The sequence below is a fragment of the Schistocerca americana genome, chromosome 1 (genome assembly GCF_021461395.2).
Source record: "Schistocerca americana isolate TAMUIC-IGC-003095 chromosome 1, iqSchAmer2.1, whole genome shotgun sequence".
Taxonomy (NCBI): Eukaryota; Metazoa; Arthropoda; class Insecta; order Orthoptera; family Acrididae; genus Schistocerca; species Schistocerca americana.
In genome coordinates this window covers 222369068-222395391 of record NC_060119.1, presented here as the reverse complement: position 1 = coordinate 222395391, position 26324 = coordinate 222369068, and the positions used below count along the sequence as shown (strand labels likewise).

At 39.4% G+C, this 26324-nt stretch overlaps 2 protein-coding genes across 2 annotated transcripts in view; one reads left to right on the top strand and one right to left on the bottom strand.

The window, feature by feature from the left end:
- Positions 1 to 9650, top strand: part of LOC124609284 (spastin) — a 464925-nt gene extending 455275 nt beyond the window's left edge. The window contains exon 9 of the mRNA XM_047140064.1: positions 7722 to 9650. Coding sequence (XP_046996020.1) covers positions 7722 to 7885 — 164 coding nt within the window. The 3' untranslated portion in view covers positions 7886 to 9650. The remainder of the gene's footprint in view (positions 1 to 7721) is intronic.
- Positions 7349 to 26324, bottom strand: part of LOC124609441 (mediator of RNA polymerase II transcription subunit 29) — a 57229-nt gene continuing 38253 nt past the window's right edge. The window contains exon 6 of the transcript XR_006979497.1: positions 7349 to 7879. The gene's annotated coding sequence lies outside the window, so the exon portion shown is untranslated. The remainder of the gene's footprint in view (positions 7880 to 26324) is intronic.

Sequence of the window (26324 nt, the reverse complement as noted above, 5' to 3'; positions counted from 1 at the left end):
GGATCACCCTGTGGCTAAACATGCCTTGGTGCACGGCCAGCACATCTTGGCACAGTGTTACACCGTCCGGGTTATCTGGATACTTCCCACTAACACCAACCTGTCAGAACTCCGGAGATGGGAACTTGCCCTTCAGCATATCCTTTCTTCTCGCTATCCGCCAGGCCTCAATCTCCGCTAATTTCTAATTTCAATTTGCCGCCGCTCATACCTCACCTGTCTTTCAACTTCATCTTTGCCTCTGTACATCCGCCCCGACTGACATCTCTGCCCAAACTCTTTGCCTTTACAAATGTCTGCTTGTGTCTGTGTATGTGTGGATGGATATGTGTGTGTGTGCGAGTGTATACCTGTCCTTTTTTCCCCCTAAGGTGGGTCTTTCCGCTCCCGGGATTGGAGTGACTCCTTGCCCTCTCCCTTGAAACCCATATCCTTTTGTCTTTCCTTCTCCTTCCCTCTTTCCTGACGAGGCAACCATTGGTTGCGAAAGCTAGAATTTTGTGTGTATGTTTGTGTTTGTTTGTGTGTCTATCGACCTGCCAGCGCTTTTGTTTGGTAAGTTTCATCATCTTTCTTTTTAGATATATATATATCTACGGAAACGGTTCCAGTCCACAAAAAGTTCCTTTCAGCTATTAAACAACCCTTTCGGCAGTTTTAATAACTTTTGCTTCATTTCCATTTCCGTTTTTCTCACGTCACCGATCATTTTTAGCCGCTTCCCACAGGTTTTAACGTCATTATTTCTTCATCAAACAATTGTTAGCTTCATTTCCATAATCTGCCACCACCAAACCACTCCTTTTAATACATCCTCACGTAGTTTTTTCGAAATTTTCCCGAATTTCTCCACCCTTTAACGTGTTTTGGCGGCAACACAACCACCTAACCTTTATGCACATCATTATCTACCTACACAAGTTCACCACAGGATCAACATAGCCCAGCCCTAACCAACCCTTTTTCGCCTTTTTTCACACCAGATCTCCATTTGCTTTCTAATTTTACCTTTATCTCTCCCCATATATTTTTTCATATTTATTCTCATTTTCATTTCAGCCTCGTGTTCCACTTTCCACCTTCTAGTACCATGTCACCCTCACAACACCTTCACAACGACCCCATTAAGTTTTATTTACATTCCCTCCGCAAACATGCCTTCGCCCTAGCCAGATTACACTCCCATATTTTATTTTCTCAGGCTTGTCTGACATTTGGCATCACCCCCAAAGGCCTCACACTTAAAGTTCCCATCTCTGGCTGCAACCCTTCTTTCCATCAGTCCCTATACCAGTTCCAAACCAAACAATCCATTGCCCTCACCCACCTAATCCTTCACCTACACATCCACTCAGCCAATCAACACGCCCATCAACTCCTATCCTTTATAAAAATCCTCAATCTTTCCTCTCCCACATCCACACCTGTTGTTCAGAGCATCCTCCTACAGGCCAACCGCAAATTAGAGCAGCATGCCACCCTCCACCTTAAAAAACTATCCAATCTCCTGGTTTCCCACCTCCGGAAAGGCAACTCACTCACCCTTCACAACCTTTCCAGCAAACCTCAACCTCCTCTCATTGCACACAAACCCAGTCTCTCCCATCTACTCAATCTCCCACTTCCAGCTCCACTCCCTCCAAAACCTCAAAATTCCAATCAACGCAATCTGGAACCACAACACCCCAATTCAGTAGTTAACCTTTCCTCCAAACCTCTCTCCCAATCCGAAACCTCTGTCCTATCCAAAGGCCTCACCTTCAGCCCCACTCCCAGATTTAACCAAACAGCCCTCGTCAAAGATTTACTGTCCTACACCCGTACTCTCTGCTGGAAATATCACTTTGTCACGAAGAAAAATGATCCTAATCCTACTCCTAAGGATCCAACTCCCCAAGACACTATCCAAATTGAACCATGCCTGGAACAGTTCCGTCCTCCGTCACAGCGGGACCCACCTCCTCTTCCTCAAAATCACCCTCTCCTAACCTTCCAGGAATTTCTGACTTCCAGCCTTGCCTCTCAATCCTTTTTAAAAAACCTTAATCCTACTCCCAACATCACCACTGCTGAAGCCCAGGCTATCCGTGATCTGAAGGCTGACCGATCCATCGTCATTCTTCCGGCGGACAAGGGTTCCACAACTGTGGTACTTGATCGTCGGGAGTATGTGGCTGAGGGACTGCGTCAGCTTTCAGACAACACTACTTACAAAGTTTGCCAAGGCAATCCCATTCCTGATGTCCAGGCAGAGCTTCAGGGAATCCTCAGAACCTTAGGCCCCCTACAAAACCTTTCACCCGACTCCATCAACCTCCTGACCCCACCAACACCCCGCACCCCTACCTTCTACCTTCTTCCCAAAATTCACAAACCCAATCATCCCGGCCGTCCCATTGTAGCTGGTTACCAAGCCCCCACCGAACGCATCTCTGCCTACGTAGATCAACACCTTCAACCCATTACATGCAGTCTCCCATCCTTCATCAAAGACACCAACCACTTTCTCAAACGCCTGGAATCCCTACCCAGTCTGTTACCCCCGGAAACCATCCTTGTAACCATTGATGCCACTTCCTTATACACAAATATTCCGCATGTCCAGGGCCTCGCTGCGATGGAGCACTTCCTTTCACGCCGATCACCTGCCGCCCTACCTAAAACCTCTTTCCTCATTACCTTAGCCAGCTTCATCCTGACCCACAACTTCTTCACTTTTGAAGGCCAGACATACCAACAATTAAAGGGAACAGCCATGGGTACCAGGATGGCCCCCTCGTATGCCAACCTATTCATGGGTCGCTTAGAGGAAGCCTTCCTGGTTACCCAGGCCTGCCAACCCGAAGTTTGGTACAGATTTATTGATGACATTTTCGTGATCTGGACTCACAGTGAAGAAGAACTCCAGAATTTCCTCTCCAACCTCAACTCCTTTGGTTCCATCAGATTCACCTGGTCCTACTCCAAATCCCATGCCACTTTCCTTGACGTTGACCTCCACCTGTCCAATGGCCAGCTTCACACGTCTGTCCACATTAAACCCACCAACAAGCAACAGTACCTCCATTATGACAGCTGCCACCCATTCCACATCAAACGGTCCCTTCCCTACAGCCTAGGTCTTCGTGGCAAACGAATCTGCTCCAGTCCGGAATCCTTGAACCATTACACCAACAACCTGAAAACAGCTTTTGCATCCCGTAACTACCCTCCCGACCTGGTACAGAAGCAAATAACCAGAGCCACATCCTCATCTCCTCAAACCCGGAACCTTCCACAGAAGAACCCCAAAAGTGCCCCACTTGTGACAGGATACTTTCCGGGACTGGATCAGATTCTGAATGTGGCTCTCCAGCAGGGATACGACTTCCTCAAATCCTGCCCTGAAATGAGATCCATCCTTCATCAAATCCTCCCCACTCCACCAAGAGTGTCTTTCCGCCGTCCACCTAACCTTCACAACCTCTTAGTTCATCCCTATGAAATCCCCAAACCACCTTCCCTACCCTCTGGCTCCTACCCCTGTAACCGCCCCCGGTGTAAAACCTGTCCCATGCACCCTCCCACCACCACCTATTCCAGTCCTGTAACCCGGAAGGTGTACACGATCAAAGGCAGAGCCACGTGTGAAAGCACCCACGTGATTTACCAACTGACCTGCCTACACTGTGAAGCGTTCTATGTGGGAATGACCAGCAACAAACTGTCCATTCGCATGAATGGACACAGGCAGACAGTGTTTGTTGGTAATGAGGATCACCCTGTGGCTAAACATGCCTTGGTGCACGGCCAGCACATCTTGGCACAGTGTTACACCGTCCGGGTTATCTGGATACTTCCCACTAACACCAACCTGTCAGAACTCCGGAGATGGGAACTTGCCCTTCAGCATATCCTTTCTTCTCGCTATCCGCCAGGCCTCAATCTCCGCTAATTTCTAATTTCAATTTGCCGCCGCTCATACCTCACCTGTCTTTCAACTTCATCTTTGCCTCTGTACATCCGCCCCGACTGACATCTCTGCCCAAACTCTTTGCCTTTACAAATGTCTGCTTGTGTCTGTGTATGTGTGGATGGATATGTGTGTGTGTGCGAGTGTATACCTGTCCTTTTTTCCCCCTAAGGTGGGTCTTTCCGCTCCCGGGATTGGAGTGACTCCTTGCCCTCTCCCTTGAAACCCATATCCTTTTGTCTTTCCTTCTCCTTCCCTCTTTCCTGACGAGGCAACCATTGGTTGCGAAAGCTAGAATTTTGTGTGTATGTTTGTGTTTGTTTGTGTGTCTATCGACCTGCCAGCGCTTTTGTTTGGTAAGTTTCATCATCTTTCTTTTTAGATATATATATATATATATATATATATATAGAACAAAAGCGCTGGCAGGTCGATGGACACACGAACAGACACAGGCATACACACAAAATTCAAGCTTTCGCAACAAACTGTTGCCTCATCAGGAAAGAGGGAAGGAGAGGGAGGGACGAAAGGAAGTGGGTTTTAAGGGAGAGGGTGGGGAGTCGTTCCAATCCCGGGAGCGGAAGGACTTACCTTGGGGGGAGGGAAGGACAGGTGTACGCTCGCACACGCGCACATGTCCATCCACACATACAGCTATGTGCGTGTGTGCGAGTGTATACCTGTCCTTTTTTCCCCCTAAGGTAAGTCTTTCCGCTCCCGGGATTGGAATGACTCCTTACCCTCTCCCTTAAAACCCACTTCCTTTCGTCTTTCCCTCTCCTTCCCTCTTTCCTGATGAGGCAACAGTTTGTTGCGAAAGCTTGAATTTTGTGTGTATGTTTGTGTTTGTTTGTGTGTCTATCGACCTGCCAGCGCTTTTGTTTGGTAAGTTTCATCATCTTTCTTTTTAGATATATTTTTTCCCACGTGGAATGTTTCCCTCTATTATATTCACGACATTCTATTTAGTTAGAAATCTCTTTGTAATGGACTTTCAAATGACAGATCTACCTCTGCCCCAATAGTATGAACTCTGTGCTTCACTTCTTGCTACCTGCAGTTCAGTATCTACAGCACCTTCCATCTTAGCAACAGTATTAATGATTGCTGTTGCCCTAAAACCTTCATGTGGACCACACATCCAAATGTTCCACAAAACTTTTTTTAAACTAGACTTATTAGTATTCCACTATCGATCAGAAATCTGATAGGATTCCATTTTCTATTTCTGCACTACAATTCTATTGTTCTTGTTCATGCAGTCAACAAGAAATATTTTGCCCAACAAGACACGATGCGACTACCCCATTACACTCCCATTCAGTTTTTTTGCTGACAACCCACACTCGTTACATGGTCTTGCATAGTGGCCCTTCTTATTAAACATAAAACATGCACTTATGTGTCTTGACTCTGACCACAGAGTGCTGCTCCCCAACATAGTAGGTTGTGAGAATTTTACTGGTATTAGAAAGTCTGTTTCATTGTACCACCCTTCACATTCTCATTCTATCCATCTGCATTTTCTCATTCTTATTTTGATAGCCCATCCAGGCACTGCTTCAAGACCCTGTTCCCATCAACATGTATGACAGTCATCACTACATGCCCTAGCTTTTCACAGATATAACATTTTAGGCCATTTATAAAGGCTTACATTGATGCACCTCCCATGTGATCACATGTTGTCCTTCTGATGTTGGCTCTTTCTAGAAGCTTCTGTTATCAGTCACGTAGCCATGCTACCCTGACAACAAAAACACAGTCTCTCCTGCTTCCTAGTGTCCCTGCTGACATTGTCACTCTTACCTCTTACAGGTGCACATATTGTGCAGTTTTACAACTTCAGCTACTTGCTCTTAATACCTAAGGACTCATTCACTACAGCATGATGTATAAGAAGTTTCTGGAGAATTGCAAATTGTGTCTGTAAGTTACCAAGAAACATTCTTCTGGTTATAAACTTGTGTTTGGCAAGTATTTCATAAAAGGCTTTGTATGCGTTGTGACTCATTCTTCTACGTAATTGTTAAGGAAAAGGGAGAGGAGTGCCTCTCTCTAAATACTTAACTCTCACAACACCATGGGGTAGCGTTACTTTGTGCCCAACTTTTGAAAATATTATAATCTAGTCAGGTACTTTATATTTTAAAATTTTGAGAAAAAATATTTGTTGTTTTCAGTGAATTAACTTCCATAAGTTTAAATTTTTTTAGCTAAACGTAACCCAAAAATTTAAGTCTTATTAATAGATGTCACTTTTCCCAGTGCATGTCGCATTCAATATTTTCAGGTTCAGGACATTATTTATACATTAACGTATCTGTTAAAAATCAGACAATGGAAACTCCAGGTAGGAATATCAACAATGCAGGAAAAGACAGAGTGCTACTTACAGCAAAGAAGACATGTGAAGTTGCAGACAGGCACACTTAAGACACAATGTCTTTTTTTAATTGTGCCTGCCTGCAGCTTGACATGTCTCCTTTATGGTAAGTAGCAGTCTGTCTTTTGCTGTATTGTTGATATCTTTAAAAAGTATGTTCTGAGTAAATGTAAGCAAGAATTAACGAAATTTGCATTTTTAAAAATTTTTTGGTGGTGGTCATTGTACTACATGTTACTGAAAGTGTGATGATATTGCCAAGTGTGTGCTAAAAGATATTTTCATGTTCTGGACCATATTTACACATCACAACCGTCTTAAAAAGTATGTTGTTTATATAAGTTGACAACAATTAATGAATTTGTGGTGAGCGTAAACTGTGCATTATTGAAAATGTGTTGGTATTGCGAGGGTTAATGTCTGGGTTGTTAATTCCTGTTACAGTCTTTTTACCTTGAAATTTCATTCGAATACCAACACAAATCCTGTCTGCTTACAAAACAAGAACACCATCTTGCTGTGCTATTGTTCTCTTTCTAACCTAGAGCCACAATTATTTTTCATTTAATCTGCAAATAATCTTCTTCCCTCCATTTGTGAATAAAGAATGTCTTCTTCTTTCTTTGGTATATATTTTTTGGTACTCGTATCCACATGAAAGTTGACAAGATCTGTATTTTATTAGGTTACATTCATTTTAGATATCCTCAGTCATATAATATTTTCTGGCTGGTTCCTCTGTAATCAGTACTGAAATGTGCAATGTTGCATATTTATTTCTTGTCTAATTATTGTAAGATCAATAATATGTTTCATCATTTATCAGTTTAAATGAAAATAAAGAATAGCAGTAAGGATTTACAAAATTTTGAATAATTTTTTTTCCAACCATATGATGTTTATTTATTTATGCGTCCAAAATGAGATTTTCACTCTGCAGTGGAGTGTGTACGGATATGAAACTTCCTGGGAGATTAAAGTTGTGCCAGACTGTGACTCAAACTCAGGACCTTTGCCTTCTGCAGGCAAGTGCTCTACCAATTGAGCTACCCAAGTACGACTCATGACCCATCCTCACAGCTTTACTTGCCAGTACTGGCCTGCTGCCAGCGAAAGGTAAGTCCTGAGTTCGAGTCTCTGTCTAGCATACAGTTTTAATCTGCCAGGAAGTTTCACTGGATATGTATCTTACAGATTGTGCAATTTTGTTATGGGACTATAAAAGATTAAAATAGGTAACAGAATGAGAGTTATCCAAAGTGCCAAAATGTAGTAACTACAATGTTGCCCGAATGTTGGAAGAATTCTTACAACTACTGATAAGGAATGAATTGTGGTAACTTAGAAAAATAACTAAATTGTGCAATACCTTTATTTCAGAACTTAACCCTGAGCAAGTCCGGTGTATGGACCCTAACAGTGTACGGAACATAAATTTTCAAGACTTTGTTGACTCTCTGAAGAGGATTCGCCGCAGTGTTTCTCCTTTGAGTTTGTCAGCTTATGAACGATGGAATGCTGAGTACGGTGATGTTAGTCTGTAACAGATATATGCAATAAATGTAACATAGCTTGCTTTAAATGTCACTTGGGATTTTAAGAAATCTTGATTATACTGCAAGATGTACAGGTGCATCACTGAAAGCAAGTACACATTCACGTCAAAGAGTTCCATATGTTCATTCGTATATTGTTGTTGCTGCTATTAACTTAAACGTGAGTGGTATGAAAAATGAGAATTGTTAAGAATACACTGCTTTGTGTTAAAAACTATTTGAAATACTGAGAACTTGCCTGTTTTGTGATTGCCTTTTTTTTTAAAAAAAAGTGTAGATTTAAGTTTACAGTGAAGACATTCATTTATAAATCCGTTGTACATACCTATTCATTTGTATATTTCATTGTTTGTGTTTTATTGTTGCCCAAGTGGAATAGCATATTTCTGAGTGGTGAAAAAGTTACATGATGTTCTGATAGTTGATTCTATAATATACTCAGTTTTTCTGTACAGTATCACTACACACTTAAAGCATGTAAAACTTAAGATTTCATTTACATCTCAGTTCTGAGTACTGTGATCTTGAATGTAAGTCTGATAATTTTTATTTCTATAACGTTGCCAGTGCTGCAGTTTAAAACGCAATCCTTCCCAAGTCACTTCAAAATTTTGTCATGTGACTGAAAAGTGCTTTGGACATAACTGAAGGATAAGAGAGGGTCTTAGAAATTAACAGCATAATGTCTTAAATAACTTCTTTGTTTTACAGAAGTCTAATAAGTTATAGCAATAGCAGCTGAAATGTGAGGCCTTGATTATACAATGACAAAATGTTAACTTTTAATGTTGTTACAAATATAGACTGTGATTTTTGAATTCTAAATTTATGCACAAATTAATGTAATTTGTGTTAGTTGCAGTTTACTTAGTGTACAATTTTAGTTAGCTAGGTAATAGAAAATCAGAGTTTTAGTCATTAATAACTTACTAGGCAAATATAATCTTTTTATGTAGTTTTATATTTTTATGTTGTGTTTTGCAGTGATTACTACTAAATTTATCACTTGCTGTCCAAATTGTTGTTTTGGTAACTGTAACAGCGTTACATAATACTGAGTACAAATGTCCCCCATTTCCACTGTGAGAAACTACTGTTGCGCTGTCCATACAAAGCACCAAGTGTTCAATAACATATTTCCATATAATCATAATATTTTGGTGTAAATCACTTTGCCAGTCTTTCTCTCCCTTTCTTAAGTGAAGTGTAAATTTAAATAACAAGAAAATGCCATCTGTGGGTGGGTGGATGTATAAAATAGATGAAGAAATATGAAGATTACTAAGTTTTTGTGTAACATATTGGTACTTTACAATTTTGTTTCTACTGTTTTCGTTGCTTTTTTATACAGTAAAACAAATGGAACTAACGGACTGAGGAACTGTGTAGTTTTAGTGGTTATACTTATTGGAAAGAGTTCAGTCAAGGAAATTATTCATTGTTCTGACACTGATTAAACTAACCAGCCCTTTATCCCTCCCCCCCCCTCCAACCTCCCACCCCCTTACAGAAATGTATATTGTGGAGATGTTAACAGACATAAAAGTAATCACTAAATAATGTTTATAGATGTAATTATTCTGTCAGTTGAAGATGATTGATTCTTTCTGTCACTGATTTGTTAAATTGTAACTTCTGTACATATGAGAACCTAATCCTTTGTGTTTCTGTACTGATGGAAGTAGTAGTTCACCACATTTCATGATATGTTAAGTGAAGGACTGACTAACTCAACCTCCTGCACACACCATGCCAGCAAAAAAGTTCAGTGGTTGTCAAAATGAAAAGTTCAACTTCATTAGAATTTTGTAGTACTTGTTTGTTTGTTAAGAGTGAGTCTGCAACTAAACATATTATGACAAATGTTGAGAACTGTATGTGTCACTGTTCTTTTGCAGTCAAGTTCACATCTCATACTGTTTCATTCTTTTACTGTGGTGTAATTGAACACAATTCACTTGCTCAATATATTAAATGTAGAATAGTGGTGCTTAAATAACTGAAGTGAAATAATGTCAAATACTTCAATTAAAATTGCATAGTTTTTCTATTGCAAGAAAATTGATAAAACATTAATTACTTCGATACATAGAATATACTTATGGATGTGACATTTACCTAAAAATGTGCAAGGAGATGCTGTGTGGAATCATTTGTCATGCAGCCACTTCTTAAAATTTTTTGAAGTTCCAACTCTTAAAGTTACAGTGCAAGCCTCTTATGATGCTTATGGTGTACTCCCTTCATAAAATTCTGAGGTTGATGAAGAAAGATAAAATAAATTGAAGCATATGTAAGATGATAATTAAACAAGAACTAATGGAATGAACCAGTACTTGGTTGAATATGTTCGTTAGATATTTCAGTAAAAGACACAAATTTTTACGGGTAATTAAAAGACACTTTCACTTTGCATGTATTGCTAAATAATTTCCATGTATTCTCACAACTCTGTGATGCTGTGGTGTGCAACTACTAGATGCGCTATGCAGCCGTATATAACAAAATTGCCTGGGCCTGAAATTCTAGTTTTCTTGTTTCAAGGAAGACCTTTCTTTTGCAGTTTCACTATGCGCAATGTCTGTCTTTGTGATGTTTCTCACATAAGTGATAATTCTTCTGCTGCCAAAGAATTTGTAAGGCAATTGCATATTTGTTTAAAAATCTTCTGTACTGTCTGGTAATGATCTCAGACAAATCAGAAATATCCAATAATAGGTCTAAAAAGATTTGTAGAGCTTAATTTTTTTTATGCAACAGAATGAATGAAAGGAAACATAAAATTTGAGAAACTTAAGATTGGGATGGTTGTGCAATAAGGGAAAAAAGTAAAATCAGCCATTATGATATGCAGTGCACATGATATGCAGTGCACAGAGTTGCTAAGTGAGCCAAAGCTTTTCCCGTTTAGAACATGTTCTTAGATAAGAGTTGGGCATTGTTTTTACCCCACAGGTGAAAGGAAGATAAGTGACATGAAAAGTCAAGTCATTAGCAAGTTATGTGCTTGCAACTGTGAAATTTGTTACTATTCATATGTCTTTATTATGTTCTTTTCATCTGTAACTTTAGCCGTTCCATCCTGTAGTTATTTTTCTTCAGTGATGTAAAATGTCTTAAATTTTAATGTGTTTGTTAATACCAACCCTCACATAATGCTCCCTCACTAAGAAATGAGAAAAGTCATTGCATTGTTGTATGGATACTGTGAAGCTAAGTACTAACCTCAGTCTAATGTGCTCAATCTTTCTTCCAAATTGTTATGTAATGTACAGACTTCCCTCATTTGATCAGAATTGAAAGATAACATACACCTGGATAGAAATATACCTTACAGTGGAGAAACGAAAGTTAAATTAGTAAGCTTTTTTATGGCATAATATTTTAGTCAGTAGTAAGTGGGCATTTTTAAATGATTTTGTCACTGATGTTAACAGTGGATTCCGTATGCTCAGTCAAGAATCTATTCTCAAGGCTTTAATGGATGTCATACACATGCATATAGTTTATAACTGTATTTTGACGTCAATGGTGGATGTGCTGTGCTGGAATTCAGCGTGTAAATATGTATTGTAATCATTTAACATTATTTTCACATGTTCTCCAGATGCATAAAAATGGAAAAAAATAATTTGCTGTTTACAAAGAAAAATGTGTGTTTGTTCCTTTTTGCCCAGTTGATGTTAATATTGTCTTAAGTATTTATATCATACAAGTATACATGACTTTATTGTTGAAAACCGAACAAAAAATTATAAATTTATTTTAATCAAGTTAGAAAATAATATGTCATATTACTCAATTTTAAAATCACTCTGGTACTTTTCAATTTGGTCCTCTTCAATGCCAAAGACTTATAGGATCTACGAAAGACAAAGATTTCCTTTCAGATAAAAGAAAAATTCAGCGGCTCTCCGTTGTCGTTATAAAGCCTGAACAGAAATTCAAATCCACCGAAAAGTTGTGCCTAAATATAGAAAGTTTAAGGAAAATATGGTATGACAAAGAGGAATTTTAGTGAAGGGTTTTATTTTAAGAGATTTTCCTTAAAATTTTTACATTTTGGCATAGCCTTTCTGCAGTATGTGAATTTGTTGACTGTTCTATTGTTTAACAGCACCAGAAGATAATCACTGAGGCATCCTGCAGCTTACACCAGTCATAGTTTGGTTGAGGCCAAATATAGTGCAATGAAATCTGCATTTGATATGTAATTAATACAACCAGTGAGGCATTCGAAATACTGGTAAAACCCGCTGCAAATGGACAAACTTGTGAACCTGAAATTTTGACTGAAAGTCTGGAGGATCACATGCTAGGTAAGGATTTTTAGCAAGTATTTAGGAAAGGCTCAGTGGGTAGTACAAGTAAACAACAGCACAGCAGTGCTGTTAGTTAACATTCATCAGTTTCATTAATATCTTGTTTTGTTCAGGAACATGCTGATTAGTTTATAAATTAAATGCAATTTCACAGTGAGGTTCTATTTACAGGGTGAATCCATACTCCGTCACTGAGGTAGAGGGTTTTTGGAAAGGAGGACCTCGACGTACCTGGCAAATGAGTCATAAAGATGTTGTAAATTAATGAAATACTTCCAGGAGGGAAGATTTTAATGGCATTATAGATCCTGTGAATGACTTGTATTTCCTTTGAGATATTTCTACGTATTTTGGTATGAAAGGCACCTGGTATCTGGCACTCCTTACAGAGTAATTGCGTATTGTTAGATTTCCTCGCCCTTATGACGCTGTGAAGCCAACTACACTGTGGTACTTTTGCATATGAGGGTTGTTGCATTACTCTGTGTTTCATGTTGTATTGGGGATTGCATATTGATAAAGTCTTTTTCCCTGTTGTGAAGGTATTTTCACACTAATAAACATAATTCAGGTAAAACATCCAATCGTGGTGTCGTTTGTAATGAGCCCCTGGAGACCAAGGGCCCCTTATACCAAAATTCTCAGAACTAATTCCAAAATTTTGTCAGTTGAGTTTGTCATGTTCGTTTATGACAGACTTAACCTCCTTGCTTAGTTATTGTTGTATGGAAATGTAATAGTGCTGCTTTACTTGTCTTCAATAATATAGGGACGTATTTATGAAAGAAGTAGAGATGCCGAGTTGAAATAGGCACAACAAAAAGACTGTCACAAATAAAGTTCTCTCTCTCTCTCTCTCTCTCTCTCTCTAGCGCAAACGCAACTCGCACACACGACTGCAGTCTCAGACAAATGAAGCCGCACATTGCATCCTGGACTTTATTTTCCATAAACACATACAATTGAAATGGATATCAAATTTCTTTTTAAAATCTCTATGCAGACATATGTCAAAAGAATGAATAAATCTGAATGATACTTCATTAACATTTCATTTGTTTGAGTAAACATCATAACTGTATAGCCAACAAATACGTACTGTCAAAGGACTTCAGGCTTATCCAAAATAGGCCGTTGGTGCTAAGAGCACCTATATTTGTGTCTGTGCAAGGAAGCTACTAAGAACATTGTGAAGACATGCACTATCCCTCAGCACGGTTTTAAACATGCAAATGAAATAATGAATATGCACAATATTTAGGCTTTCCTCTGTTATTAGTCATTTAAAGTTTTTTTACCTGCAAGTATCATTGACTGGTAAGAATACATAAGGATTCACATCATTCCTTTGGAGTGGTATGTAACACCAAAAGTTTGGGTTCACCCTGTATATATATGGACACGACTGGCTTAATCTTAAATGCATATTTAGTTATTGGGTCTGTTGCTGGGGATGTGAATTGCGAAGCAAAAATGACTTCAGTTTCTTTTTAAAACAATGGTTTAAAATTGAAACAGTTTCAGACTATTAATGTTGTGAGGGAATGAGATTTTTCAGGTGTTTTGTAGCCAAAATTTTTAGAAACAAATCATGTAATTGATCGAGCATGAAATCTTGTACACATTTTGAATATAAATGAGCAAGCTCTATTAACAGAAGCCCTGTTCATTTGTTACCTAGGAAATCATCCAGAACTTAAAAGTTTCCTTATTATAAGAGGACTTATTAAGGAGCAAGTCTTGTTTTGTATGCTTTTTATTTGTCTGAGGTATTCAGGGTGGGCTCCATGCTGTCCCAAGAAAATTAAAACTGTGCTTGGAGTCCTGATCTGCAAAGAAATCAGAGGTGGCAAAGACTCTTCTGAAAAAAGCCATGGGGTCAAGGAATACCAATGACCATAAGACTATAACAATAATGATACTTAACATCTGATCAACTTTTATAATTAAATACACAATAAAAGCCTTCCTATAAATCAAATTTAATATGTACAACAGGAAGACTCTCAGAATTATAGTTTTTGGCCATTGAGGCCTTCGTCAACAATACACACACACTCACACTCATGCTCACGCAAACGTGACTCGCACACATGACTGCAGTCTCAGTCGTGCCTGTCTTATGACTCAGCATCTCCACTATATGGTGAGTAGCAACTGTCCTTCTCATAACATTGTTACATTCCATCCTGAATTTTCCATTGTTAGAATTAATATGTTCTGGTTTTGGTAGAAGTTGAACTCTTCTACAGAATTATCAACGAGTCAGGGGTTCAGACTTCTTGCAGCTGAAGACCAGCTTCAAGGTAATTTATAAGCTAACTAGACCCTCACTTGCGGCAACCCCAGTGTGTGATCAACTGGCAGAAGTTTAAACAATACTGGTACATCAAACCAAAATCTGATAGCAAGATTTAGCATCAATGAGGAAGATTTAGGCATCAAAGGAACAGTACTATTACTGTAAGTCATAATGAACCAGGCAGGACTTAAATAGTTCAGCTCTCCAGGCTGTTGCTGGCTCTTCAGATTGGCATTACTATTCAGTGTCCAAGACAAACAAATGTATGATGCTGAAACATAAGGAAGCTGTGCAACCAAAGGCACAAAAAGTGAAATGCAACAAATTTGAGTAATATATACTGACTTTTTCGTGTACTGTGATTTCTGTTTGTAAATAACTCTTCTTATAGCAACATCATTGGAATTTTGTTTCTAATGAACTAAGCTGCCATGGAATTATGAGATGACATTGTATAACCAGGGTTCACTTTATCAAAAGTAAAAACAGAATTTGAACCACAATGAGTAATACATATTCGCAGTGTTTATATTGAGAAGTTCAACCGAGTTAGCAAGTGGCAATCAAGAATTTTGGCTACATCTACCAAGATACAATGGAAGCACCCTTGATGAACAATCCTATGTATCGTTTAGAGAATAGGTCAGCAGCTGTCCGTACATATTACCATCTCATGTCCTGCAAGTAGCTATTTAAATTCCTTAGAGTTGAAGACCAGCAATGAGGTAATTTATAAATTAACTGAACTCTCACAATGTGTTATGCAGTTTTTAGCTTTTTAAAAATAGTTTCTAGATGAGATTCCATGGTGTATATCGGTTCAGCATACTTATACCACATTAACTGATCCTTCTGTCGCTTCATGGTTGAAAGCTCATAATTGTAAATGAAAAGCACAATACTGTGTATTAACCAGTTTTTGGGTCAAAAGGCCATCATCAGTATTTAAGTCTGGGATGCAGCAGCAAAAAAAGTTAAAATTACAGCTTAATCTTTGTGTTTCACTTTAGGTGAATGTTAATCCTTTTTGGTGTAATTCTGCCCACACTAATTACTGGATGTCTGAAACCTACACTGTGTGGTAAACTCTACCATTTAGCTGGAATTGCCCCTCCAGAGATCAGGCATGAGATAGCTGCATGCAGAGATAGGTATAAGTCATCTACATCCAATAAACACCCATTATATAACCACACCAATCTTTTCCTTCACAACTGATGACCATTAAAAGTTTCATGGGAACAACAGATAACTGATGTGTTCCTGATTATGTATGTGGAAGGTGAGGTCTGAATACCATTGGAAAATATAGGTGTTGGTTTTACTCAAGAAAGGCCCATTTGAAGAAAACTAAACAGGCTCAGAGCTTGGGTCACAAGGACAAAAGACAATCTGTAGAAATGGGGTTATCTCACATTATCAGTTCAGCACACTATAGAGCAATTATATCAATGTAGAATATGTCCTGCAAGATGCACCATTGATGACCTGATTACTGCATTGTGATTGCCAAATACTGGTTTAAAGCTGTTTAGATTGTCATCTGTGTCTTCATTTCTTTTGTTTAAACAATGAAAAGTCCAGGTTGAGATAGGAACAGTATTCTGCATTCTGGCTGCAGTGGCCAGAGATAGGAACAGTATTCTGCATTCTGGCTGCAGTGGCCAGAGATAGCAGTCATGTGTGCATGAAATGTTCCTGCTTCGTACGTGTGTTCTTTCCTGAAGAAGGCTTTGGCCAAAAGCTCATTGTGTAACACTTTTTTTCATTTTGCCTGTCTGCAACTCAATGTGTTTTCTTTTGTTTAACATTCTTTCAATGTATATTAATGTAAAATTAGCAATTGCTTTATAATTGTTGTTATGTATATATATCTTGAATACTGAAGTTTGATGCTTTGACGAATGAATGAATAAATAAATAAATCAGTGTTTAAAATTTGACAACCATACATACAGACTTTAAAGCTGAAACTGGTTAACAGAATAAATAGATACTGTAGAACAAACAAAGTATTGTGCTTTTGATTTATAACTTTCAGCATATTTGTGTGCAACGAATAATTCCAAGTAGCACTCAGTGAATGCACTCAGTAAGCTAGCACTCTTAAATTGCTGACTGCCGCACACATGGTGATGGGCATTTCACTGCCAGGCCCGGCTAGGTCAGAAAAGGCCATAGCATACCAGTTGGTACACAACATATCAGTTGGTACACAATATCAGTCGTAAGCTCTGCTGTGGCCGGTGGCAGCCTTATCGTAGTTAATGTGGTTATCTTTTCATCACCAAAATAGGCAGTTAGTTACAAAGCAAATGTTACTGGATATTAGTATTCCCATTCAATTTAGTGATATTTTGAACACATCAGTATTTTGTTTCAGCCTTGCTCTGTGATTACTGATGATTATATCCTGCACTGAGTAGAAATGAATTAAATGTATTTTGCACAAGTGATACAAAATAGAGTTGTTAAGATTCTGTAAGTAAGAGGGGTTAGACCCATAGATTGACATTACTTTCATAACAGTTGAATTTCACCTTGAGCAACTTGTGACTTTGTTCAGAACAAAAGTGCAAAAAGAATTTATATTATGTATAATTGTTGGTTGGTGGTTTTGGGGAAGGAGACCAGACAGCGCGGTCATCGGTCTCATCGGATTAGGGAAGGATGGGGAAGGAAGTCGCCCGTGCCCTTTCAGAGGAACCATCCCGGCATTTGCCTGGAGTGATTTAGGGAAATCACGGAAAACCTAAATCAGGATGGCCGGACGCGGGATTGAACAGTCATCCTCCCGAATGCGAGTCCAGTGTTGTATATAATTAAATTCAGATAAACAATAATACCTGGTCATTTGTTCGATGAATAATGTGACTGTGTATCTATAACACCTACTTTAAAGCAGTGAAACACTCATACATAATTTCAATTCGCTATCAGCAGTAATTTTTCACAGATAAATAACACTTCAAAACTAGATGGCACACCCAGAAGAAAGGGTCAATATTCAGGGATATGACAGGAACAGTGCACATAAACTCTCTGAGGTATGCATTTTAGAGTCCATGCTTCAAATGATTGTTCCTGTCATATCCCTGTATATTGATCATTCCTTCTGGGGTACCCTGTATACAGAATGCGTTTACTCACTGAAAATCTTAAATATTGAGTTTGATTAAAATGAACACATCTGGGACAATTCTGAATCTCAGCTTTCGTGATCGAGGGCTCGTAGACAGATAAGTACGCCCCTTCACAATTCCAAGTTCAAATCAAAATAAGATGTGTAATGTAGTGTCAGCTTGTGATTGTTGGCAGTTTACAGACGTGTAATGTAGCGTCATCTTGTGATTCTTGGCACTTTACAGACCAGTATTCAACATTCTTGAGGATGGCTGTTCCAATATGCAGATGCTGAGGTGGTCACTAAATATAATTAATATCTGCTAACTGGTAGTGAAACCAATTTATTTCATTAGTTGTTTTGATGCTTCCACATAAAGTATTGTTGTTACATTATATATTTTTATTTAACTTTCTGGTCAACTGAAAGTAACTGCATAACCCAAACAAAGCCAGTTGCACCTGGCTGACTGACAGCTATTTTTGTAGATGTACTGCTGGCTTTCACAATTGCGACACAAAGGAGGAGAGCAAACGACGAAACTTTACTTGTTGCATCATTATACACCAGTTTTTTGTGCTCTTTTTCTTCTCTCTCTCTCTCTCTCTCTCTCTCTCTTTTTTTTTTAAAAAAAAAATATAGAAAGTCATATTTCCTGTCCCGTTTTGTGTCTTGATCAACTGCTGATGAGTGCACTGTTTCCACTTTACTTTTTGTGCATATGCAATAAAATAGGAAGAATACTTCAGTATTTTCTACGTGATTTAAGGACTGTGATCAAAAAGTAATATGAAGTTTTTTAATTTTGCAGGTTTTATACATCTGACTTTCAAAAGTTTTTATCATGTTGGTGGCACACTTGTTTCTGATGTCTGTTTGCATTTTCAGCTGTTTTGAATATTTAGTCTATTTATTGTTGACAGTCAAAGATTACATGTGTTTGAGTGCTCGGCGAATTTATACTGCTGGAAAAGGTGGCTCAAAGTATTTGCATTAAGTATTGCTTGAAAAGTGGAATTAAGTGCAGGACCCATTTGAGATATTGATTGAATTAAGTGCAGGACCCATTTGAGATATTGATTGTGCTTTTTGGTGAATCTGTTATGAGTAAGACAAGAGTTTACGAGTGGTATAAATGTTTCAAAGAGGGCCGAGAGATGATGACGACTGTCCCTGATGCCCTAGCACATCAGTTACTTACGACAATGTGGAAAATATCCGAATCACCATCAGAGAGGTTGCTGATCATGTTGGAATATCATTTGGCTCAGGCCAAGCAGTTTTTTTCAGATGTTTTGGACATGAAATGTGTAGCTTCAAAGTTTATTCCGAAACCATTGAATTTTGACCAAAAACGACATTGAGTAGACATCGCTCAGAACAGAATGATGCCAAAGAAGGTTCTATAACAGGTGACGAAACGTGCGTTTGGGTATGACGTTGAAACCATGGCCCAGTTATCCTAATGGAAACTGCCTGAAGAGCCACAACCGTAAAAAATTCAAGTTCGGTAACTTCTGAAGGTCCTTCTCACTGTTTTTGTCAATTACAATGGGATAATGCATCACGAATTCCTGGCTTATGGTCAAAGAGCAGTCGTGAAGTAAATGACCAGAACTGCTTCAAAATCACTCATGGAAACTGCATCCCGATAATGCATTTTCCCACACATCAATGCTTGTTTGAGATTTTTTGGCAAAATACAAAACCGTTATCTTGCCTCACTCACCATGTTCACCGGATGTGGCCTCCTCCTGACTTCTTTCTATTCCTGAGGCTGATCAGAACCATGAAAGCATATAATTTTGCCTCCGTTGATGAGATAAAAACAGAATCGCTGAAGGAACTGAACACCATAATGAAAAGTGAGTTCCAGAAGTGCTTCCAAGATTTGATACAGCACTGGCACAAACATGATCTGAGAGGAATTACATTGAAGGAGACAAAGTTGGAGTTGATGAGTAAATAAAGATTCTTTAAGAGAAACAAAAACCCCTATTACTTTTTGAGCACCCCTCATTGAAAGTGTAAAATTAGTACACAGATCTGTGGCAGCAACTAATGGCTTGAAGTCTTCTTAAGTAATAGAATCCAGTATGGTGTCCTTGATGGCAAGTGTTTCATTGGAGACAAGGTATCACCAGCAGTGCCCCAGGGAAGTGTTACAGGACCGGTCTTGTTCTCAATATACATATGGATAGGGTGAGCAGCAATCTGTGGCTGTTCACTGGTGATGAGTGTCTGGATTTTATGTAATATTAAATTGGGTAATATGTACATAAATACATAAGCAAAATTGGTGAAATATGAAACGAAGCAACTACATGCAAAATTCAAAATTTTATTTTTTTGCTAGAAAAGATATTTGACTAGCCTACCTATGACATTAGATATTTAATTCTTAATAAGTTCATATTTGTTACAAAATACTGAAGCACTAGCGTCTCCTATTCCAGCACTTAAGTCACATTGGAATGCAATGCACAGTTAATTATAATATACATGCTTTTCCAAATGTTCTTTCTATAAATAAACAAACATCACTCAACTTTGCAAGAAGTCATTGGTGCAAATTTATACAGAGGTGTTGTGCTAGGGATAATATTCTCAGTGGGTTCTACAATTTCATCATTAAATAAGCAAGACAAAATAACAAGATTTGAGTACCAGGATTCTTATTCAGCACAGATCCCAGTGTGCTGGAAACTACAGCACCTACTTCATCTTGTACAATACTGATCTCCCGATCTGCATTTTTCATTATTCCCACAGCCGAGATACTTGAGATCTCCAGTTTTTTGATAATGTCGGGAAGCCAGCTGAAGTGACTAGCAGTGTATGAAACTGAATTGAGTACTTTAGAACTGTTGAATGCTGACAAGGATTCACTCACAGTCACTGCACAATCTAAAGAAAAGCCCTCCTTCACTGACTTCACGGCTTCAAAGTGCTTACTGTAGAAAATTGCAGCTTCACTCTATGTTGCCCACCTTGTTATCACAGGCTTCAGAGGCTGAGGTAAATCAGGTAGCTGCTACTGTTGCTTATAGCACTGTACACAGTAAGGACATTTCAGAAAAATCTTCTTCACTGCTGATACCATTGTATTTACTTCTTTGAATTGATGTCTGTCCCTGCCACTCATTGCAATGTGTGAGCCAAACATGTAACATGCACTAAGTTTGTATAAAATACATTAAGTGATGTCTTTGCTATCAACATGTATGGAGCTGCAGTTGTGTACATCAGTAGGACCCTCTCTTCTTTTATGCCATCTGGCCATAGTTCCTAAAGTCCATCATCGATGAATCTACCAAATGTTGAACTGTTTGTTGCCTCCAAAAGTTTACAATACATTAAATAGAGTTCAGATGCAGTCTTAGAGTCCAACTTGCCACAGTTAGATTGGCGATGAAACAGCCTGCAGCATCCATTGTCTCGTGATCAGAAATCCATGCAAGTGATTTGCCAATGTCAGCCCTAATTTTCTCTAAAATATCAACATAGCAAGAATCCACGTAATTCACCTGGGTGGACCCTTCAGGAATTTTGAGGCTGCAGTATTCCTGTAAGAAATATTTAAGTTCAGGTCCTGAAGTCTGTCCCAGGGTATGTTCCCCGCAGCCAATGCAAAACACATTTACTGCAGCTGTGTAAGAACAACTGTTTCTTTGAAGAAATTTGTTGTTTATTCCTAATATGTTATTGCTTCGTAAACATTCAGTTTGAGATTTCACAGTATATCCTACATGTTTATCACAAGTTTGGCAAATGGCTATTTTACTGTTTGTGGTTGAAGAACTGGCAGTAGAAATCCATGTTTTCAGCTTTGATGACAAACTGTTGCCATGGTTAACTTAAATGCAATTGACAGTTATACATTGTGAAGCATTTGAGAACAAAAAAGAAAAGGGTTTAAAATGATCATTGTTGTCCACATCAAATTCGCGTAATTTATATTTGAGTGTAATGGGGTTCAGGAGAGTATGACACACACAGAAATTTTCCCCCCTTTTTTGATATGTAACAAAAAGTAAAATTAAAAAATGAAATTTATGTAGTATAGTGTGAAATATGGATTATACCTCAAAATATGTAATTTAAAACTTTGAATAAGGTTTTTTTTCTCAGTGTAATTTATCAATATTTTAGTTTTTCTTATAACTACACACAAAGGAATAGAATATGTAACTACATAAAATCCAGGCTTTACTGATGGCACTGTGATGTATGGGAAGATGTCCACGTTGAGTGACTGTAGGAGGACACAAAATTATTCGGACAAAATTTCTAGTTGTTGGGATGACTGGCAGATTGCTCTAAATGTAGAAAAATGTAACTTAATGCGGATGAGTAGGAATAACAATCCCATAATGTTTGAATAAAGCATTAGTAGTCTGTCTGACACAGTCAAGTCGATTAAATATATGGGTGGAATGTTGCACAGTGATATGAAATGGAACAAGCATGAAAGGTTGGTAGTAGGAAAGGCAAATGGACAACTTTGATTTATTGGGATTATAGCTCATCTGTAAGGGAGACTATGTATAGAAAACTAATGTGACATGTTCTTGAGTACTGCTTGAGAGGTCTGGGTAAAGGAAGACATCAAAGCAATTCAGAGGCAAGCGGTTAATTTCATTACTGTTAAGTTTGATCGACATGTTAGTATTACGGAGGTGCTTCGTGAACTTGAACGGGAATCCCTGGAGGGAAGACGACTTTCTTTTGATCAACAACTATTCAGAAAATGTAGAAAACTGGCATTTGAAGCTGACTGCAGAACAGTTCTATGGCTGCCAACATATATTTTGTATAAAGGCCAAGAAGATAAGATATGAGAAATTAGAGCTCTTGTGGACTCGCAATAAGTCATTTTTCCCTTGTTCTATTTGTGATTGTAACAGGAAAAGAAACAGCAAGTAGTGCACTGTACAATGGCTTTTAGAGTATGTACGTAGATGTAGAACCAACTAGGCACAAAGTCAGACTAAGCTTTGATGACGATAGGGGTTTGTCATTCCATATTTTCTCATGCCATATCATCAGCTGTAAGTAGCTGGCAAGATGTGCATGCCAGTTTCTCGGCATCCTATGACCAGATGTTTTAAATGGGAGTGAGATATGGAGAACATGTTGGCTAGGACGATACTGAAAAATCCTCTGTATTGAAGTAGGTCAGGACAGCATGACAACATCTGGTTTCGTATAATCTAGTTGAAAGATAATGTCATCGAGACCTTGAAGATTGGGTGCAGCCACCATCCTTAACACGTGAGAAATGTAACAACTACAGTTCAAATTAGCGGCTATGTGAATAAGAAGTGATCATGGTGTGTACCCAAGAGCACACCACACCATACCGTCACGTAAGCAGCTGGGTCCATATCACAATGACTAATGCAATCTACATCTACATCTACATTGATACTCCGCAAGCCACCCAACGGTGTGTGGCGGAGGGCACTTTACGTGCCACTGTCATTACCTCCCTTTCCTGTTCCAGTCGCGTATGGTTCGCGGGAAGAACGACTGTCTGAAAGCCTCCGTGCGCGCTCTAATCTCTCTAATTTTACATTCGTGATCTCCTCGGGAAGTATAAGTAGGGGGAAGCAATATATTCGATACCTCATCCAGAAACGCACCCTCTCGAAACCTGGCGAGCAAGCTACACCGCGATGCAGAGCGCCTCTCTTGCAGAGTCTGCCACTTGAGTTTATTAAACATCTCCGTAACGCTATCACGGTTACCAAATAACCCAGTGACGAAACGCGCCGCTCTTCTTTGGATCTTCTCTATCTCCTCCGTCAACCCGACCTGGTACGGATCCCACACTGATGAGCAATACTCAAGTATAGGTCGAACGAGTGTTTTGTAAGCCACCTCCTTTGTTGATGGACTACATTTTCTAAGCACTCTCCCAATGAATCTCAACCTGGTACCCGCCTTACCAACAATTAGTTTTATATGATCATTCCACTTCAAATCGTTCCGTACGCATACTCCCAGATATTTTACAGAAGTAACTGCTACCAGTGTTTGTTCCGCTATCATATAATCATACAATAAAGGATCCTTCTTTCTATGTATTCGCAATACATTACATTTGTCTATGTTAAGGGTCAGTTGCCACTCCCTGCACCAAGTGCCTATCCGCTGCAGATCTTCCTGTATTTCGCTACAATTTTCTAATGCAGCAACTTCTCTGTATACTACAGCATCATCCGCGAAAAGCCGCATGGAACTTCCGACACTATCTACTAAGTCATTTATATATATTGTGAAAAGCAATGGTCCCATAACACTCCCCTGTGGCACGCCAGAGGTTACTTTAACGTCTGTAGACGTCTCTCCATTGATAACAACATGCTGTGTTCTGTTTGCTAAAAACTCCTCAATCCAGCCACACAGCTGGTCTGATATTCCGTAGCCTCTTACTTTGCTTATCAGGCGACAGTGCGGAACTGTATCGAACGCCTTCCGGAAGTCAAGAAAAATAGCATCTACCTGGGAGCCTGTATCTAATATTTTCTGGGTCTCATGAACAAATAAGGCGAGTTGGGTCTCACACGATCGCTGTTTCCGGAATCCATGTTGATTCCTACATAGTAGATTCTGGGTTTCCAGAAATGACATGATACGCGAGCAAAAAACATGTTCTAAAATTCTACAAGAGATCGACGTAAGAGATATAGGTCTATAGTTTTGCGCATCTGCTCGACGACCCTTCTTGAAGACTGGGACTATCTGTGCTCTTTTCCAATCATTTGGAACCCTCCGTTCCTCTAGAGACTTGCGGTACACGGCTGTTAGAAGGGGGGCAAGTTCTTTCGCGTACTCTGTGTAGAATCGAATTGGAATCCCGTCAGGTCCAGTGGACTTTCCTCTATTGAGTGATTCCAGTTGCTTTTCTATTCCTTGGACACTTATTTCGATGTCAGCCATTTTTTCGTTTGTGCGAGGATTTAGAGAAGGAACTGCAGTGCGGTCTTCCCCTGTGAAACAGCTTTGGAAAAAGGTGTTTAGTATTTCAGCTTTACGCGTGTCATCCTCTGTTTCAATGCCATCATCATCCCGTAGTGTCTGCATATGCTGTTTCGAGCCACTTACTGATTTAACGTAAGACCAGAACTTCCTAGGATTTTCTGTCAAGTCGGTACATAGAATTTTACTTTCGAATTCAATGAACGCTTCACGCATAGCCCTCCTTACGCTAACTTTGACATCGTTTAGCTTCTGTTTGTCTGAGAGGTTTTGGCTGCGTTTAAACTTGGAGTGGAGCTCTCTTTGCTTTCGCAGTAGTTTCCTAACTTTGTTGTTGTACCACGGTGGGTTTTTCCCGTCCCTCACAGTTTTACTCGGCACGTACCTGTCTAAAACGCATTTTACGATTGCCTTGAACTTTTTCCATAAACACTCAACATTGTCAGTGTCGGAACAGAAATTTTCGTTTTGATCTGTTAGGTAGTCTGAAATCTGCCTTCTATTACTCTTGCTAAACAGATAAACCTTCCTCCCTTTTTTTATATTCCTATTAACTTCCATATTCAGGGATGCTGCAACGGCCTTATGATCACTGATTCCCTGTTCTGTACATACAGATTCGAAAAGTTCGGGTCTGTTTGTTATCAGTAGGTCCAATATGTTATCTCCACGAGTCGGTTCTCTGTTTAATTGCTCGAGGTAATTTTCGGATAGTGCACTCAGTATAATGTCACTCGATGCTCTGTCCCTACCACCCGTCCTAAACATCTGAGTGTCCCAGTCTATATCTGGTAAATTGAAATCTCCACCTAAGACTATAACATGCTGAGAAAATTTATGTGAAATGTATTCCAAATTTTCTCTCAGTTGTTCCGCCACTAATGCTGCTGAGTCGGGAGGTCGGTAAAAGGAGCCAATTATTAACCTAGTTCGGTTGTTTAGTGTAACCTCCACCCATAATAATTCACAGGAACTATCCACTTCTACTTCACTACAGGATAAACTACTACTAACAGCGATGAACACTCCACCACCGGTTGCATGCAATCTATCCTTTCTAAACACCGTCTGTACCTTTGTAAAAATTTCGGCAGAATTTATCTCTGGCTTAAGCCAGCTTTCTGTACCTATAACGATTTCAGCTTCGGTGCTTTCTATCAGCGCTTGAAGTTCCGGTACTTTACCAACGCAGCTTCGACAGTTGACAATTACAATACCGATTGCTGCTTGGTCCCCGCATGTCCTGACTTTGCCCCGCACCCGTTGAGGCTGTTGCCCTTTCTGTACTTGCCCAAGGCCATCTAACCTAAAAAACCGCCCAGCCCACGCCACACAACCCCTGCTACCCGTGTAGCCGCTTGTTGCGTGTAGTGGACTCCTGACCTATCCAGCGGGACCCGAAACCCCACCACCCTATGGCGCAAGTTGAGGAATCTGCAGCCCACACGGTCGCAGAACCGTCTCAGCCTCTGATTCAGACCCTCCACTCGGCTCTGTACCAAAGGTCCGCAGTCAGTCCTGTCGACGATGCTGCAGATGGTGAGCTCTGCTTTCATCCCGCTAGCGAGACTGGCAGTCTTCACCAAATCAGATAGCCGCCGGAAGCCAGAGAGGATTTCCTCCGATCCATAGCGACACACATCATTGGTGCCGACATGAGCGACCACCTGCAGATGGGTGCACCCTGTACCCTTC